At 44.5% G+C, this 15737-nt stretch overlaps 1 protein-coding gene across 2 annotated transcripts in view; it reads right to left on the bottom strand.

Moving 5' to 3' along the window:
• Positions 1-15737, bottom strand: part of FNDC4 (fibronectin type III domain containing 4) — a 59104-nt gene that overhangs the window by 11426 nt on the left and 31941 nt on the right. For both annotated transcript variants that reach the window (XM_089659670.1, XM_089659671.1), the window contains exons 2-4: positions 15101-15405; positions 8122-8237; positions 1777-1981 (exon numbers count right to left, since the gene is read on the bottom strand). In XM_089659670.1, the coding sequence (XP_089515796.1) occupies positions 1777-1981; positions 8122-8237; positions 15101-15242 (463 nt within the window). In that variant the 5' untranslated portion in view covers positions 15243-15405. The remainder of the gene's footprint in view (positions 1-1776; positions 1982-8121; positions 8238-15100; positions 15406-15737) is intronic.

The raw sequence follows: 15737 nt of genomic DNA, 5'->3' as shown, positions 1-15737 counted from the left end.
AAATCATGCTCCTCTGTCTGGAAATCCGATGGATGTGTCTGGGTTTGGTGGTTGCCAGGAGAACGGTACTTGTCTGACTGCATTGAGCGAAGTGTAAAGTTTGGTGGAGGGGGGGTTATGGTGTGGGGCTATTTTTCAGAGGTTGGGATTGGCCCCTTAGTTCCAGTGAAGGGAATTCTTAAGGTGTCAGCATACCAAGATATGTTGGACAATGTAATGCTCCCAACTTTGTGTGAACAGTTTGGGGATGGCCCATTCCTGTTCCAACATGACTGCACACCAGTGCACAAAGCAAGGTCCATAAAGACATGGAGGAGCCAGTTTGGGGTGGAGGAACTTGACTGGCCTGCACAGAGTCCTGACCTCAACCCCATAGAACACCTTTTGGGATGAATTAGAGCGGAGTCTGTGAGCCAGGCCTCCTCCCCTGACATCAGTACCTGACCTGACAAATGTGCTTCCGGAAAAATGGTCCAACCTTCCCATAGACACCCTCCTAAACCTTGTGGACGGCCTTCCCAGACAAGTTGATGCTGTTATAGCTGTAAAGGGTCCGCCAACTCAATATTGAACCCTACAGACTAAGACTGGGAGGCAATTAAAATTCAAATGCGTGGAAAGGCAGACGGCCCAATACTTTTGGCAATATGGTGTACGTGTAAAGCGCTAAGTAGATAGACAACACTGTAGAAGTACTTGTAATAAATACATTCTGAAAAGGCACTAGGACAGGGGTAAGCAACCTGCGGCTCTCTAGCTGTTGTGGAACTACATTTCCCATGAGGCATTGCAACATTACAAAACTGACAGTTACAGCTATGACTTGCAGACGCATGATGGAACTTGTAGTTCTGCAACAGCTGAAGAGCTGCAGGTTGCCTATCCCTGCACTAGGAGATCGCAGTGAAGGTTCCTAGCCAGGATTGATGGCCTGCAATAGGGAGCAAGGTGAAAGGAATCCTAAACTGTTGGGCAACCCATGACAGATTGTGAAGGAGTGCAGGATCATTGCTGCATATCCTTTAAAATGGACAGCCCTAGCATTTCCCAGCAGACAGAAGACAGACTGGTTGCTCCTGCGGCAGCAAGGAACTGAGTGTTTGCATAAGGCCTACTTATGTAACTGAGGAGGCCATACTAAGAAAAAAAAAACAATCCTACAGCTAAAAGAGGATGTACCATGGGTAACCTGTAAAGGAGTGAAAGCCACAGGGAGGATTTCCTAGAGGAAACGAAAGTAACAAGTATGGTGGGAAAGGGACCCCTGAAGAACAACAGTTTGGTTTTCCTTTCTCTAAGTGCTCACACCTCCAATAGGTGATAGAAAGGGTGAGGGCAGTAGATAGGAGAAGTGGTGTCAGCAGGTGGTAGAGATTGAGGTGAGCAGTAGGCAGGAGAAGTGGTATGTGTGGGAAGTGATAGAGAGACCTGCGCAGTAGGTAGGTGAAGTGGTGTGAGTAGAAGGTAAAGGAAGTGGTGTTACCAGTAGGTAGAAATTGACATGGCCAGGAGGTGATAGAGAGAGATGTGGGCAGCAAACAGGAGAAGCAATAGAGGGAAGTACATACAGTAGGTAACGTGGTATAGGCAGGAGGGTAGAATAGGCAGTTTTGCCTCCCAGGAAATATAGCACAGCAGCCATTCTCAACCAGATTTACAAGGAACCCTTGGGGATTCCTCTTGGGTAAAAAGGTATGGAAAGGCTGCAATACAGTAGTTAGGTCAATAAAATAGTAAACAGTCCAGCTAGTCCAGTACAAATGGACTTTCACATACCTTGGTTAGAGCTGTTTGATGGCAGCCGATCAGTCTCTTTCAGGGTCCGGAAATGGACTCTCTTACTGGCTTGGCTCTCGCTGTACAAACCGATGGACTGCACCTGGATTATATAATCTGTGTCCTCCTCCAGGTCCCACAAGACACAGGCCCGATTTGTTGTGTTCACTTCCCTTATAAACCGATGGATCTGGCCATCCTGCCTCTGGAGAGAAGGACAAGCATTGTGTAGTAGTTATAGGTGAGATTATCATCGGTAAATGACTATAACAGCAGATTCAGGCAGTGGGAGGCTTGGTGTTGATGGTGATGGGTTTGGGGTTGGAGGTGGGGGGTTTGATGTTGGTGGGCTTTTTTTGGTGGTGGTGGGTTTGGTGTGAACAGTGGTGGGTTTAATGTTGGCAGTGGTGAGTTTAAAAATGGTGGTGGGTTTGATGTTGTTAGATTTGTTGTAGTCTGTGGTGAGTTTGGTGTTGGCAGCGGTGGGATTATTGTTGTGTTTGATATTGGCAGTGGTGGGTTTGGTGTAGTCAGTGCTGGGTTAGATGTTGGCAGTGATGGGTTTGGTATTGGTAGTGGTAAGTTGGGTGCTGGCAGCAGTGGATTTGATGATAGTGGTGATTTATTGTTGTTCGGTTTCGTCTAGTTAGTGGTGCGGTTGGCATTGGTAGTGATGGGTTTGATGTTGGTGGTGGTGGGTCCGGTGTTGTTGGGTTCAGTGTTGGCAGTGGTGGGTTTGAAGTTGTTGGTTTTGGTGTAGTCAGTGGTGAGTTTGGTGTTGACAGTGGTGGAATTGGTGTTGGTGGTGGGCTTGGTGTTGACAGTGGTGGGATTGTTGTTCTCAGTGCTGGGTTAAATGATGGCAGTGGTAGGTTCGGTATTGGTAGTGGTGAGTTTGGTGTTGGCAGCAGTGGGTTTGATGATGGTGGTGGGTTTATTGTTGTGGAGTTTGGTCTAGTTAGTGGTGGGTTTGGTATTGGCAGTGATGGGTTTGAAATTGGCGGTGGTTTTTTTTTTTTTTGTTGATGTTGGGTTTGGTGTTGGCAGTGGTGGGTTTGATGATGGTGGTGGGTTTGATGTTGTTGGTTTTGGTGTAGTCAGTGGTGAGTTTGGTGTTGGCAGTCATGGGACTGGTGTTGGTGGTGGGCTTGGTGTTTGCAGTGGTGGGATTGTTGTTGTCAGTGCTGGGTTAGATGCTGGAAGTGGTAGGTTCGGTATTGGTAGTGGTGAGTTTGGTGTTGGCAGAAAGTGAGTTTGATGATGGTGGTGGATTTATTGTTGTTGGGTTTGGTCTAGTTAGTGGTGGGTTTGGTATTGGCAGTGATGGGTTTGATGTTGATGGTGTTGGGTTTGGTGTTGTTAGGTTCAGTGTTGGCAGTGGTGGGTTTGATGATGGTGGTGGGTTTGATGTTGTTGGTTTTGGTGTAGTCTGTGGTGAGTTTGGTGTTGGCAGTGGTGGGTTTGTTGTAGCTGGTAGTTATTGACTATTTTGTAACTCTAAGCTCTTGGCTATGTTGGTTAATGATGAGGGTGTCTGGGTTTATTCTGTGATGTCAGATTTGTGGATTATCCATGTAAACCTTTTCACACTTACGACCTACAAAATTATGAAGAAATAGACTGCCAGCTCTTGTACCCAGCCTGATATTTTAGCCAGGAAAACCTCTTTTTAAAAAAAAAAAAAAAAAAAAAAAAAATATGACTGGTGTGAAAACTACTGCAAGTGAAAAAAAAAATCAAGGTATTCTGGGAAAAGATTGGCAATCCCTTTAAACAAACGAGTAAGGAAGTTCATCAAAAATGTCTCTTATTTTTTTGTGCAAATAAATACAACTCTCATTACATCGACTCCGGTAAGAGATTGTTATCTCCTGGGACTAAAGTGCAATTTATTCTGTGTAATTTCACCTCTGCCATTTTCCTAAATAAATGTAAATTTAATTACATTGAGTGTGGAAAGAGATAATCTGTGATTAATGAATTCCATGATTGTTGTACATAGAATTAAGGGAATGTATGAAAAAAAAAAAAGTGCCATTCTCAGATTCCCCAATCCATCTGGATTTCAAAATAGTTTTGCACATCGCTAATCAGGCTGCAGGTTTTCCAGAAGGTGCCAGTCTCTGCAGTACACGGCACGGTGCGCTCAGGGGACCACCTGGGCAGTAAATGCACCCGCTGATTTGGGTTAAGAAATTTGGAATGGTGTCTCCACAAAGAACTGTTTATCTCTGTAGTGAACACAGATGTCAATACTGATTAACATTTGTGCTTTCACTAAAAGGTCATTAGGCACCTGCGCAACTGATGGCTGCCCCGGTCTGTTTTATTTTCTAATACTATGTTCTGTATTCCCTCCCACACATATAATGGAGCTGTTAAAGACCCCTTCCATCAAAACAAGGCTTTTACTATAAAGAATCCTCTCCTTTTACTAATGGGAAATCTTCCTTCAATACAGAATAGTCCCTCCCCCACTGTAAATTTCTTGGAATTAAAAAAATTATTTATATATATATATATATATATATATATATATATATATATATACAGTCATGGCCGAAATTGTTGGCACCCTTGATATTTTTCCTGAAAATCAAGTATTTCACACAAAAAAGGTATTGCATTAACACATGTTTTGCTATACACATGTTTATTCCCTTTGTATGTATTGGAACAAATATAAAACAGAGGCAGAAAAGCAAATATGACATAATGTCACACAAAACCCCAAAAATGGGCTGGACAAAAGTATTGGCACCCTTAACTTAATATTTGGTTGCACACCCTTTGGAAAACATAACTGAAATCAGTCGCTTCCTATAACCATCAATAAGCTTCTGACACCTCTCACCCGGAATTTTGGACCACTCTTCCTTTGCAAACAGCTCCAGGTCTCTCTTATTGGAAGGACACCTTTTCCCAACAGCAATTTTAAGATCTCTCCACAGGTGTTCAATGGGATTTAGATCTGGGCTCATTGCTGGCCACTTCAGAACTCTCCAGCGCTTCTTTGCCATCCATTTCTGAGTGCTTTTTGACGTATGTTTGGGGTCATTGTCCTGCTGGAAGACCCAGGATCTTGGACGCAAACCCAGCTTTCTGACACTGGGCCCTACAGTGCGACCCAAAATCCTTTGGTAATCCTCAGATTTCATGATGCCTTGCACACAGTCAAGGCACCCAGTGCCAGAGGCAGCAAAACAACCCCAAAACATCATTGAACCTCCACCATATTTTACCGTAGGTACTGTGTTTTGTTCTTTGTAGGCCTCATTCCGTTTTCGGTAAACAGTAGAATGATGTGCTTTACCGAAAAGCTCTATCTTGGTCTCATCTGTCCACAAGACGTTTTCCCAGAAGGCTTTTGGCTTACTCAAGTACATTTTGGCAAACTGTAGTCTTGCTTTTTTATGTCTCTGTGTCAGCAGTGGGGTCCTCCTGGGTCTCCTGCCATAGCGTTTCATTTCATTTAAATGTCGACGGATAGTTCGCGCTGACACTGATGCTCCCTGAGCCTGCAGGACAGCTTGAATGTCTTTGGAACATGTTTGGGGCTGCTTATCCACCATCCGGACTATTCTGCGTTGCAATCTTTCATCAATTTTCCTCATCCGTCCACGACCAGGGAGATTAGCTACAGTGCCATGGGTTGCAAACTTCTTGATAATGTTGCGCACTGTGGACAAAGGCAAATCTAGTTCTCTGGAGATGGACTTGTAACCTTGAGATTGTTGATATTTTGCCACAATTTTGGTTCTCAGGTCCTCAGACAGTTCTCGTCTCCTCTTTCTGTTGTCCATGCTTAGTGTGGCACAGACAGACACACAATGCAAAGGTTAAGTGAACGTCTCTCCTTTTTATCTGCTTTCAGGTGTGATTTCTATATTGCCCACACCTGTTACTTGCCCCAGGTGAGTTTACAGGAGCATCACATGCTTGTAACATTCTTATTTATCCGCAGTTGTGAAAGGGTGCCAATACTTTTGTCCAGCCCATTTTTGGAGGTTTGTGTGACATTATGTCGAATTTGCTTTCTTTCCTCCCTTTTTTTGTTTTGTCCCAATACACACAAAGGGAATAAACATGTGTATAGCAAAACATGTGTTAATGCAATACGTTTCGTGAGAAATACATGATTTCCTGGAGAAATATCAAGGGTGCCAACAATTTCGGCCATGACTGTATATATGTGTGTGTTTAAATTAAAAAATAGATATATACAGACATAAATATATATTTAAAAAATACACATGCAGTATATATATATATATATATATATATTATTATTATTTTTTTTTTTCTCATAGGTAATCACCTCTGAGGCCAATTTTTCATAATAACTTCATAAACTTATTAAATAAACTGAATGTACAATTCTGGGCCCCGTCTGAATGTCCTATCTATACTATGATCCCCCCCCCCTCATTCCTCGTATTACTGTTGTAGACTTATCAGTGATTTATACGGAGGGTGTCTTTATAAATACCGCCCCTCCCCCAGTGACTTTGCCTAGGCTGAGATGATGTCATCCGTCTGCTGCAGGCAGGAGACAATGTTTCTTTAGTCTCTCCTTATGACTTTGCCTAGCCCCAGATGATGTCATCAGTCTGCTGCAGGCAGGGGGAAGCATTTCCTCAGTCTCCTTCTCCTCTTCTCCAGTGGCTTTGCCTAGCCTCTCATGGTGTCATAAGTCTGTTGCAGTCAGGAAGAAGCACTCCCTCAGTTTCCCCTCCCCCAATGATCAGATTGCAACATTGTAACTTTATAACAAGTCGCAAGGTGAGAAGCAGATCTGTGTCAGACATTTGTGAACACAGCCAAGAACTGTGCAGGCATCTGGATTTTGATGACTGTGTCATCTCTGGGTTGGTATTTGATTAAAATAGTGATCCTGGATGATGCCTGGACAAAGATGATGCTGTCTTTCTGGAGAGAAAAAGCACAGGAAGACATTGCAATGGCTAGCGCTGTGATCTCTGTGAGAGGTAATAAATAATTGGAAGTCTTATACTGGCATGCTGCTCTTAATATACCTATGACGGGTCCACCGTAATCTATCTATGATGGGTCCACCGTAATCTATGACGGGTCCACCGTAATCTATCTATGATGGGTCCAGCGTAATCTATCTATGACGGGTCCAGCGTAATCTATCAATGATGGGTCCACCGTAATATACCTATGACCGGTCCACCGTAATCTATCTATGATGGGTCCACCGTAATCTATGACGGGTCCACCGTAATCTATCTATGATGGGTCCACCGTAATCTATGACGGGTCCACCGTAATCTATGATGGGTCCACCGTAATCTATGATGGGTCCACCGTAATCTATCAATGATGGGTCCACCGTAATCTATCTATGACGGGTCCACCGTAATCTATGACGGGTCCACCGTAATCTATCTATGATGGGTCCACCGTAATCTATCAATGATGGGTCCACCGTAATCTATCAATGATGGGTCCACCGTAATATATCTATGACGGGTCCATCGTAATATATCTATGAGGGGTCCACCGTAATATATCTATGAGGGGTCCACCGTAATATATCTATGAGGGGTCCACCATAATATATCTATGATGGGTCCACCATAATATATCTATGACGGGTCCACCATAATATATCTATGACGGGTCCACCATAATCTATCTAGGACAGATCCACCATAATATATCTATGACAGATCCACCATAATATATCTATGACAGATCCACCATAATATATCTATGACGGTTCCACCATAATATATGACGGGTCCACCATAATATATCTATGGCAGGTCCACCATAATATATCTATGATGGGTCCACCATAATATATCTATGACAGGTCCACCATAATATATCTATGACAGATCCACCATAATATATCTATGACGGGTTCACCATAATATATCTATGAAGGATCCACCATAATATATCTTTGACGGGTCCACCATAATATATCTTTGACGGGTCCACCATAATATATCTATGACGGGTCCACCATAATATATCTATGGCGGGTCCACCATAATATATCTATGACGGGTCCACCTTAATATATCTATGACGGGTCCACCATAATATATCTATGACGGGTCCACCATAATATATCTATGACGGGTCCACCATAATATATCTATGACGGGTCCACCATAATATATCTATGGCAGGTCCACCATCTGATGAGTCCACTATAATATATCTATGATGAGTCCACTATAATATATCTATGACAGATCCACTATAATATATCCATGACAGGTCCACTTTAGTGCCTATCTGTATGAGAACATTATTGTGACATGTGGTACTAATATCACATCATAACAGCCACATTTGTCCTCCTACCTGCTGAGATATCGCATATCCAATGATAATGTCACCCTCGGGGACATCCCACGAGACGGTGGCGGAGTTGGCCTTCAGCTGTGTGACAGTGACGTTGACCGGAGAAGGAGGTCGATCTGGAAGGAGACACAAAGTGACAATGAGCCAAGGTTACCAACCACCTCCTCGCCCTCCACTTTGGCGGTGACATTGGCGCCCTACGCCTGCCAAGCGACACCATCCCGTGGCAGAGTCAGCATGGGCAATATCAGTGACAGATGGGACACCTTCGCTGTGGATGACACCCAGGAGGGAGAGGTGTCGGAGTCTGGCAGCAGGAGACGGCCATCTGTCACCCAGCTCTGTACATCCATGCATTCCAGGAACGCCGAGTGTCACCAGAGATGCGGCTCGCTGGCCTCGCTGCTTGGAAATCACAGAAAATATAACTCGTCTGTGTTTCGTTGGGTTTGATGTAAAATTCTGCACAGTTTATAAAATGTGAAACGCGGACAGATGGCGGTAAAAAAAAAACAAAAAAAAACGACAACGCTGCTACCAGAGAAAATCCTTCTCCGCATGCATTTGATAAGGAAAGTGACAAGCTTGGCTTGCGGTGAACTTGTTTATTTAGAAGAGAAAAGGTACAAAATAAAGAATAGAAAGCAGAACAATGAACAATGTGGAGATCCTCGAGTGAGCGAAGCAAGACGGGAGCCCTTTAAGCTCCAATCCTGGGCAGTCGCCATGTAGGACCATCAGGAACATAAAACATATATACAGTGGGGAAAAAAAAGTATTTAGTCAGCCACCAATTGTACAAGTTCTTCCACTTAAAAAGATGAGAGAGGCCTGTAATTGGCATCATAGGTAGACCTCAACTATGAGAGACAAAATGAGAAAACAAATCCAGACAATCACATTGGCTGATCTGGAAAGAATTTATTTGCAAATTATGGTGGAAAATAAGTATTTGGTCAATATGAAAAGTTCATCTCAATACTTTGTTATATATCCTTTGTTGGCAATGACAGAGGTCAAACGTTTCCTGTAAGTCTTCACAAGGTTGGCACACACTGTTGCTGGTATGTTGGCCAATCCTCCATGCAGATCTCCTCTAGAGCAGTGATGTTTTGGGGCTGTCGCTGGGCAACACGGACTTTCAACTCCCTCCAAAGGTTTTCTATGGGGTTGAGATTTGGAGACTGGCTAGGCCACTCCAGGACCTTGAAATGCTTCTTACGAAGCCACTCCTTTGTTGCCCGGGCGGTATGTTTGGGATCATTGTCATGTTGGAAGACCCAGCCACGTTTCATCTTCAATGCCCTTGCTGATGGAAGGAGGTTTGCATTCAAAATCTCACGATAAATTGCCCTATTCATTCTGTCCTGTACATGGATCAGTCGTCCTGGTCCCTTTGCGGAGAAACAGCCCCAAAGCATGATGTTGCCACCCCCATGCTTCACAGTAGGTATGGTGTTCTTTGGATGTAACTCAGCATTCTCTCTCCTTCAAACACGACGAGTTGTGTTTCTACCAAACAGTTCTATTTTGGTTTCATCTGACCATATGACATTCTCCCAGTCCTCTTCTGGATCATCCAAATGCTCTCTAGCAAACTTCAGATGGGCCCGGACATGTACTGGCTTAAGCAGGGGGACACGTCTGGCACTGCAGGATCTGAGTCCCTGGTGGCGTAGTGTGTTACTGATGGTAGCCTTTGTTACGTTGGTCCCAGCTCTCTGCAGGTCACTCACTAGGTCCCCCCGTGTGGTCCCGGGATTTTTGCTCACCGTTCTTGTGATCATTTTGACCCCACGGGGTGAGATCTTGCGTGGAGATCCAGATCGACGGAGATTATCAGTTGTCTTGTATGTCTTCCATTTTCTAATTATTGCTCCCACAGTTGATTTGTTCACACCAAGCTGCTTGCCTATTGCAGATTCAGTCTTCCCAGCCTGGTGCAGGTCTATAATTTTGTTTCTGGTGTCCTTCGACAGCTCTTTGGTCTTCACCATAGTGGAGTTTGGAGTGTGACTGTTTGAGGTTGTGGACAGGTGTCTTTTATACTGATAACAAGTTCAAACAGGTGCCATTGATACAGGTAATGAGTGCAGGACAGAGGAGCCTCTTAAAGAAGAAGGTACAGGTCTGTGAGAGCCAGAAATCTTGCTTGTTTGTAGGTGACCAAATACTTATTTTCCACCATAATTTGCAAATAAATTCTTTCCAGATCAGCCAATGTGATTGTCTGGATTTGTTTTCTCATTTTGTCTCTCATAGTTGAGGTCTACCTATGATGCCAATTACAGGTCTCTCTCATCTTTGTAAGTGGGAGAACTTGCACAATTGGTGGGGACTAAATACTTTTTTGCCCCACTGTACGTTTAGGTATGAACAGGGGCAGACTGACCATTTGGAAACTCGGGCACTGCCCGAGGGCCCGGGGTCAGTAGGGGGCCCCATGAGATGCCCCTGGTACCTTTTTCATAGGCTTTTTTGAGTTTGGGCGAGGACACAGTGGCCCCATGATCCCCTATTGCCCGGGGGCCCCATGAGTTGTCAGGCCGCCCCTGGGTATGAATAAATGTATATTAAATCTTTCACTCATTAAATGGGGCAGCACAGTGGCTAAGTGGTTAGCACGTCCACCTGGCAGAACCAGTGCCATTGGCTCAAGTAACAACCACAGCACCACCTGCCTGGAGTTTGCATGTTCTCCCTGTGCCTGCGTGAGCTTCCTCCAGGTACCCCAGTCTCCTCCCAACCTCCAAAGACATGCTGGCCAATATTCTGTAACCCTCAAACTGCCAGACACTTCATTATCCTGAAACCTTTTGGCAGCACAGTGACTCCCACCTGGCAGCACTAGGGTAGTCGGTACGAATCCCAACCACAGCACCACCTGCCTGGAGTTTGCATGTTCTCCCTGTGCCTGCGTGAGCTTCCTCCAGGTACCCCAGTCTCATCCCACACTCCAAAGACATGCTGGTTGCTTAATTGGCTCCTGTCTAAATTGTCCCTAGTATGTGTATGTATGAATGTGAGTTAGGGACCTCAGATTGTACGCCCCTTGAGGGTTAGGGACTGCTGTGAATGTACAATATATATGTAAAGTGCTGCGTGTGGGAGGAAACTGGAGTACCTGGAGGAAACCCACACAGGCACAGGGAGAACATGCAAACTCCAGGCAGGTGGTGATATGGTTGGGATTTGAACCAAGGACCCTAGTACTGGCAAGTGGAAGTGCCAACCATTTAGCCCCTGTGCTGCCCCATTTAATGAGTGAATGATTTAATACACATTTATGCATACCTAAACGTATATATGTTTTATGTTCCTGATGGTCCTACATGGCCATTTAGCCACTGTGCTGCCCTTGAAAAGCAATCCACCGCTTTGTAGAAGGCAGTAAGCCTTAGTCCTCATGCACACGGGACATTCTTACAGCGGCTGTTTTTGGCTTTTGACGTTCTCTTCTACAGCCAGTAAACCCCCCAGCATGTTACCCTATGTTTCCATGCACACATAGACTGCAATCAACGTTTCTTGGCAGGGGCATTTTTCAGCTAGAAAAAATCCCAGGACTATTGGGCTTCTAGAGGTGTTTTTAAGATGAAAAATGCGGTAAAAAGCCACAAACTGGCGCTTTTGGAGGTTTTTTTTGCCAAAAAAGTATGCATGAGGACTAAGGCTTACTGCCTTCTACAAAGTGGCGGATTGCTTTTCAAGGGCAGCACAGTGGCTAAATGGCCATGTAGGACCATTTTTATTTCTAAAAAAACTTGTTTTTTTTAAAAAAAAAAAATTCTTTCTGAAAAAAAAAAATGCTAAAAACAACAAATGCGTAAAAACGTCGTTATATTTTTCAAAACACCGCTAAACGCTAATGCAAAAACACTAAAAAAAGCTGAAAACTCACATTTTTAAACGTGACTGTACACAGCTAATGTTACCAGCAGGGGCGGACTGACCATTTGGAAACTCGGGCACTGCCCGAGGGCCCGGGGTCAGTAGGGGGCCCCATGAGATGCCCCTGGTACCTTTTTCATAGGCTTTTTTGAGTTTGGGCAAAGACACAGGGGCCCCATGATCCCCGATTGCCCGGGGGCCCCATGAGTTGTCAGTCCGCCCCTGGTTACCAGCGTTATCAAAATGCCCCGTGTGTGTGGAGACCAGGGGCGGACTGACAATTCATGGGGCCCCTGGGCAATAAGGGATCATGGGGCCCCTGTGTCCTTTCCCAAACTCAAAAAAACCTAAGAAAAAGGTACCAGGGGCATCTCATTGGGCCCTCTACTGACCCCGGGCCCTCAGGCAGTGCCTGAGTTTCCAAATGGTCAGTCCGCCCCTGGTGGAGACTAAATATCTCTCCGCATTGCACAAAAAGATAGGTCAGAGATCATGGGGAAAAAAGTTGATCCAACAATATCTTTCTGCAAATTCATTCTAACACATGATGCTGGTTTTATATAAAGAACCGAACATTAGCATATAAGCACTTGGTCATGGCATTTAAACCCAAATAAAGCATATTAGATCAAGAATGGAACATTAGCACTTTTAAACTTTATTAAAGCATGGTATATAAAGACCCTAACATTAGCATATAAGCACTTAATAATGCCAATTATACCTACATAAAAAATACTATATAAAGAACTGGACGTTAGCATATAAGCACTTAGTAATGCCAATTAAACCTGAATAAAACATTCTATATAAAGAACTGAACATTAGCATATAAGCACTTAATAATGCCAATTATACCTAAATAAAAAAATTATAGATAAAGAACTGGACGTTAGCATATAAGCACTTAGTAATGCCAATTATACCTAAATAAAAAATACTATATAAAGAACTGTACATTAGCATATAAACACTTAGTAATGCCATTTAAATGTAAGTAAAGCAGATTATGTAAAGAAGGGAACATTAGCACATAAGCACTTTTACATTTTAATAAAACATGGTATATAAAGAACCAGACATTAGCATATAAGCACTTAGTAATGCCATTTAAACCCAAATAAAAAAATGTTATATAAAGAACTGAACATTAGCATATAGGCACTTAGTAATGCCATTTAAACTTTAGTAAAGCCTATACCAATGATTTTTCTTTTTGTATCAGCTATAGTTGGAGGACCCCATTCAGATCTTTGCTTCTTCAAGAATTTTTTTTTTTTTAATTCGGCAGCTACAAATACGGTACTTATCAGTACCTGGAGTCCCAACGCCGTCATCCCACAGCCACTTCTGTCTCCTGCAGGTCCCCGGTGGCACCATCTTGGATTTGGGAGTTGGCGGTGACTTCCTGAGAAATCACAACTGGCTCCCCACTGCACGGCGCAGCGCAGTGAGCAGGGACGGACCATTTGGAAACTCGGGCAGTGCCCGAGGGCCCAGGGTCAGTAGGGGGCCCCATGAGATGCCCCTGGTACCTTTTTCATAGGCTTTTTTGAGTTTGGGCAAGGACACAGGGGCCCCATGATCCCCTATTGCCCGGGGGCCCCATGAGTTGTCAGTCCGCCCCTGGCAGTGAGACTGGTCCTGAAGCCTCCTGGGACATGAGGATGCGTCCCAGGAGGCTGTGGGTGGGACTAGCAACGCCACTCTTGCCTAGGAGAGAAGGAAGTGGGAGCTGGTATCCGACAAAAAAAAAAAAGAAAAAAAAAAGAAGAGATACACGCTCCCTGTAAAAAAACCTCCAGTACCTGGAGTCTAACGCCATCATCCTGCAGCCACTTCTGTCCCCTGCAGGTCCCTGGTGATTCCATCTTGGATTTGGGAGCTGGCGGTGACTTGCTGAGGAATCACAACTGGCTCCCCACTGCACGGCGCAGCTCAGTGAGACTGGTCCTGAAGCCTCCTGGGACATGTGGACACTTCCCAGGAGGCTGTGGATGGGACTATCTATGTCACTCTTGCCTAGGAGAGAATTAAGGAAGTGGGAGCTGGTACCCAAAAAAAAAAAGATACGCGCGCCCTGTAGAAAAAAATAAATAAATTGAGTTGGGGCGGGGGTGGGATGAAGGTGATTGAAGGTCCACCTACTTTCAGATCATTTACTTTGTAACCCTTCTACAGAAACTTTCAAATCCTTCACTGAGAGCACAGCTTGTTGTTATCCTTATCACAAGGAACGTGTGGCACCCGGGTTTAGGGCCCTTGCACATGAAAGCATCTAGCTGCTGTGCGTCTCCCCCCTGCAATTTAATGGAGGAGGAACAGGTGCAGCATCCAGCTCCCCCCAGGCTGTGGTTGGATGAGATGCCTAGGCACACGTGAGATCACCCAACAAATCAGTATCGCTCACAAACTAATGACGAGGTGTCTAGGCATGCAAGGGGTCACCAAACATATCAGCGTCACTTTTACTTTCGGGTTTAATAAAAGTGGTCCAACAAGCCCTAAAATGAAGTTTGGACTGGTATGATATCCATAAAACCGCTACTGCCACCGAGCTAATAATTCCTTTAGATCACAATTGGGGTTTTTTTAAAGCTTGAAGATACATCACAATGCCATTCTCAAATTGTCTTGTAGTGCTTCGGTCACCACTTCTTTCCTAAAATAGAGAACATTTCTACCATCGAAACATAGAAACGTGATGGCAGAACAAGACCGAGTGGTCCATCGAGTCTGCCCATTTTTTATTTTTTTTTTTTGGGAGGGGTGTTTGTTTTTTTCAGTTTGTTTGAATATAGACCAGGGGCGGACTGACCATTTGGAAACTCGGGCACTGCCCGAGGGCCCGGGGTCAGTAGGGGGGCCCCATGAGATGCCCCTGGTACCTTTTTCATAGGCTTTTTTGAGTTTGGGTAAGGACACAGGGGCCCCATGATCCCCTATTGCCCAGTTGTCAGTCCACCCCTGGTATAGATCTATGCTTGTTCTAAGCATCAGGAACAAGTTTCTGGTGGCAGAATTGTATCCATTGCCATGGATCATCATCACTTTGTTGAAGATGCATTGTATACTCAGAGATACTTACTTGCTCTCACCAAGCAGAGGTCACAGCTGAACAGAACCAGCACGGCTGGGCTCAGATAGACGGGGATATGAGCCATCTCCACCACACTCCTGCCCCACACGCTGCCCTTGTATTGCAGGCTCAGGAGGGAGACACAAGTCATTGGACCTTCAGGTCTGGACAGTCAGCTCCAGATATTCCCAACATGGTATAGGAGGCGACACAACGGACGTCTGCACAGGGCCCCATCCACAGCTGGGGGAGATGAAGGCTCCACACATAGGATCTCGATGAGGCTCTCCTGGGATCCTGGTCTCTGGGAGTCCCTGAGGATAAAATACAAAGAGGTGTTGGTTTTAATTAACATTCTCCAGTCACAGGTTTCAGACACACGGTGTGAAATTTTGCGTGAAATGATCGAATGATTGTGAACTTCCCAAAACAGCGCTATACTGATCATTGCCTTCCCATCTGCTTCGTGTAAAAGAAAATAAAAAATTATATATTACACAACAGGCCCACATTTGAAATATAGTTTAACCACTTCCAGTCCGGACACTTTTACCCCCTTCCTGTCCAGGGCAATTTTCAGCTTTCAGCGCTATCACACTTTGAATGACAATTGTGCGGTCATGCAACACTGTACCCATATGAATTT

The sequence above is a fragment of the Staurois parvus genome, unplaced genomic scaffold, assembly GCF_062004578.1.
Source record: "Staurois parvus isolate SC_StPar_1 unplaced genomic scaffold, SC_StPar_1.0 ptg001181l, whole genome shotgun sequence".
Classification (NCBI taxonomy): Eukaryota; Metazoa; Chordata; class Amphibia; order Anura; family Ranidae; genus Staurois; species Staurois parvus.
The sequence above is the reverse complement of the archived record's forward strand: the minus strand, read 5'-3'. Positions and strand labels throughout refer to the sequence as shown.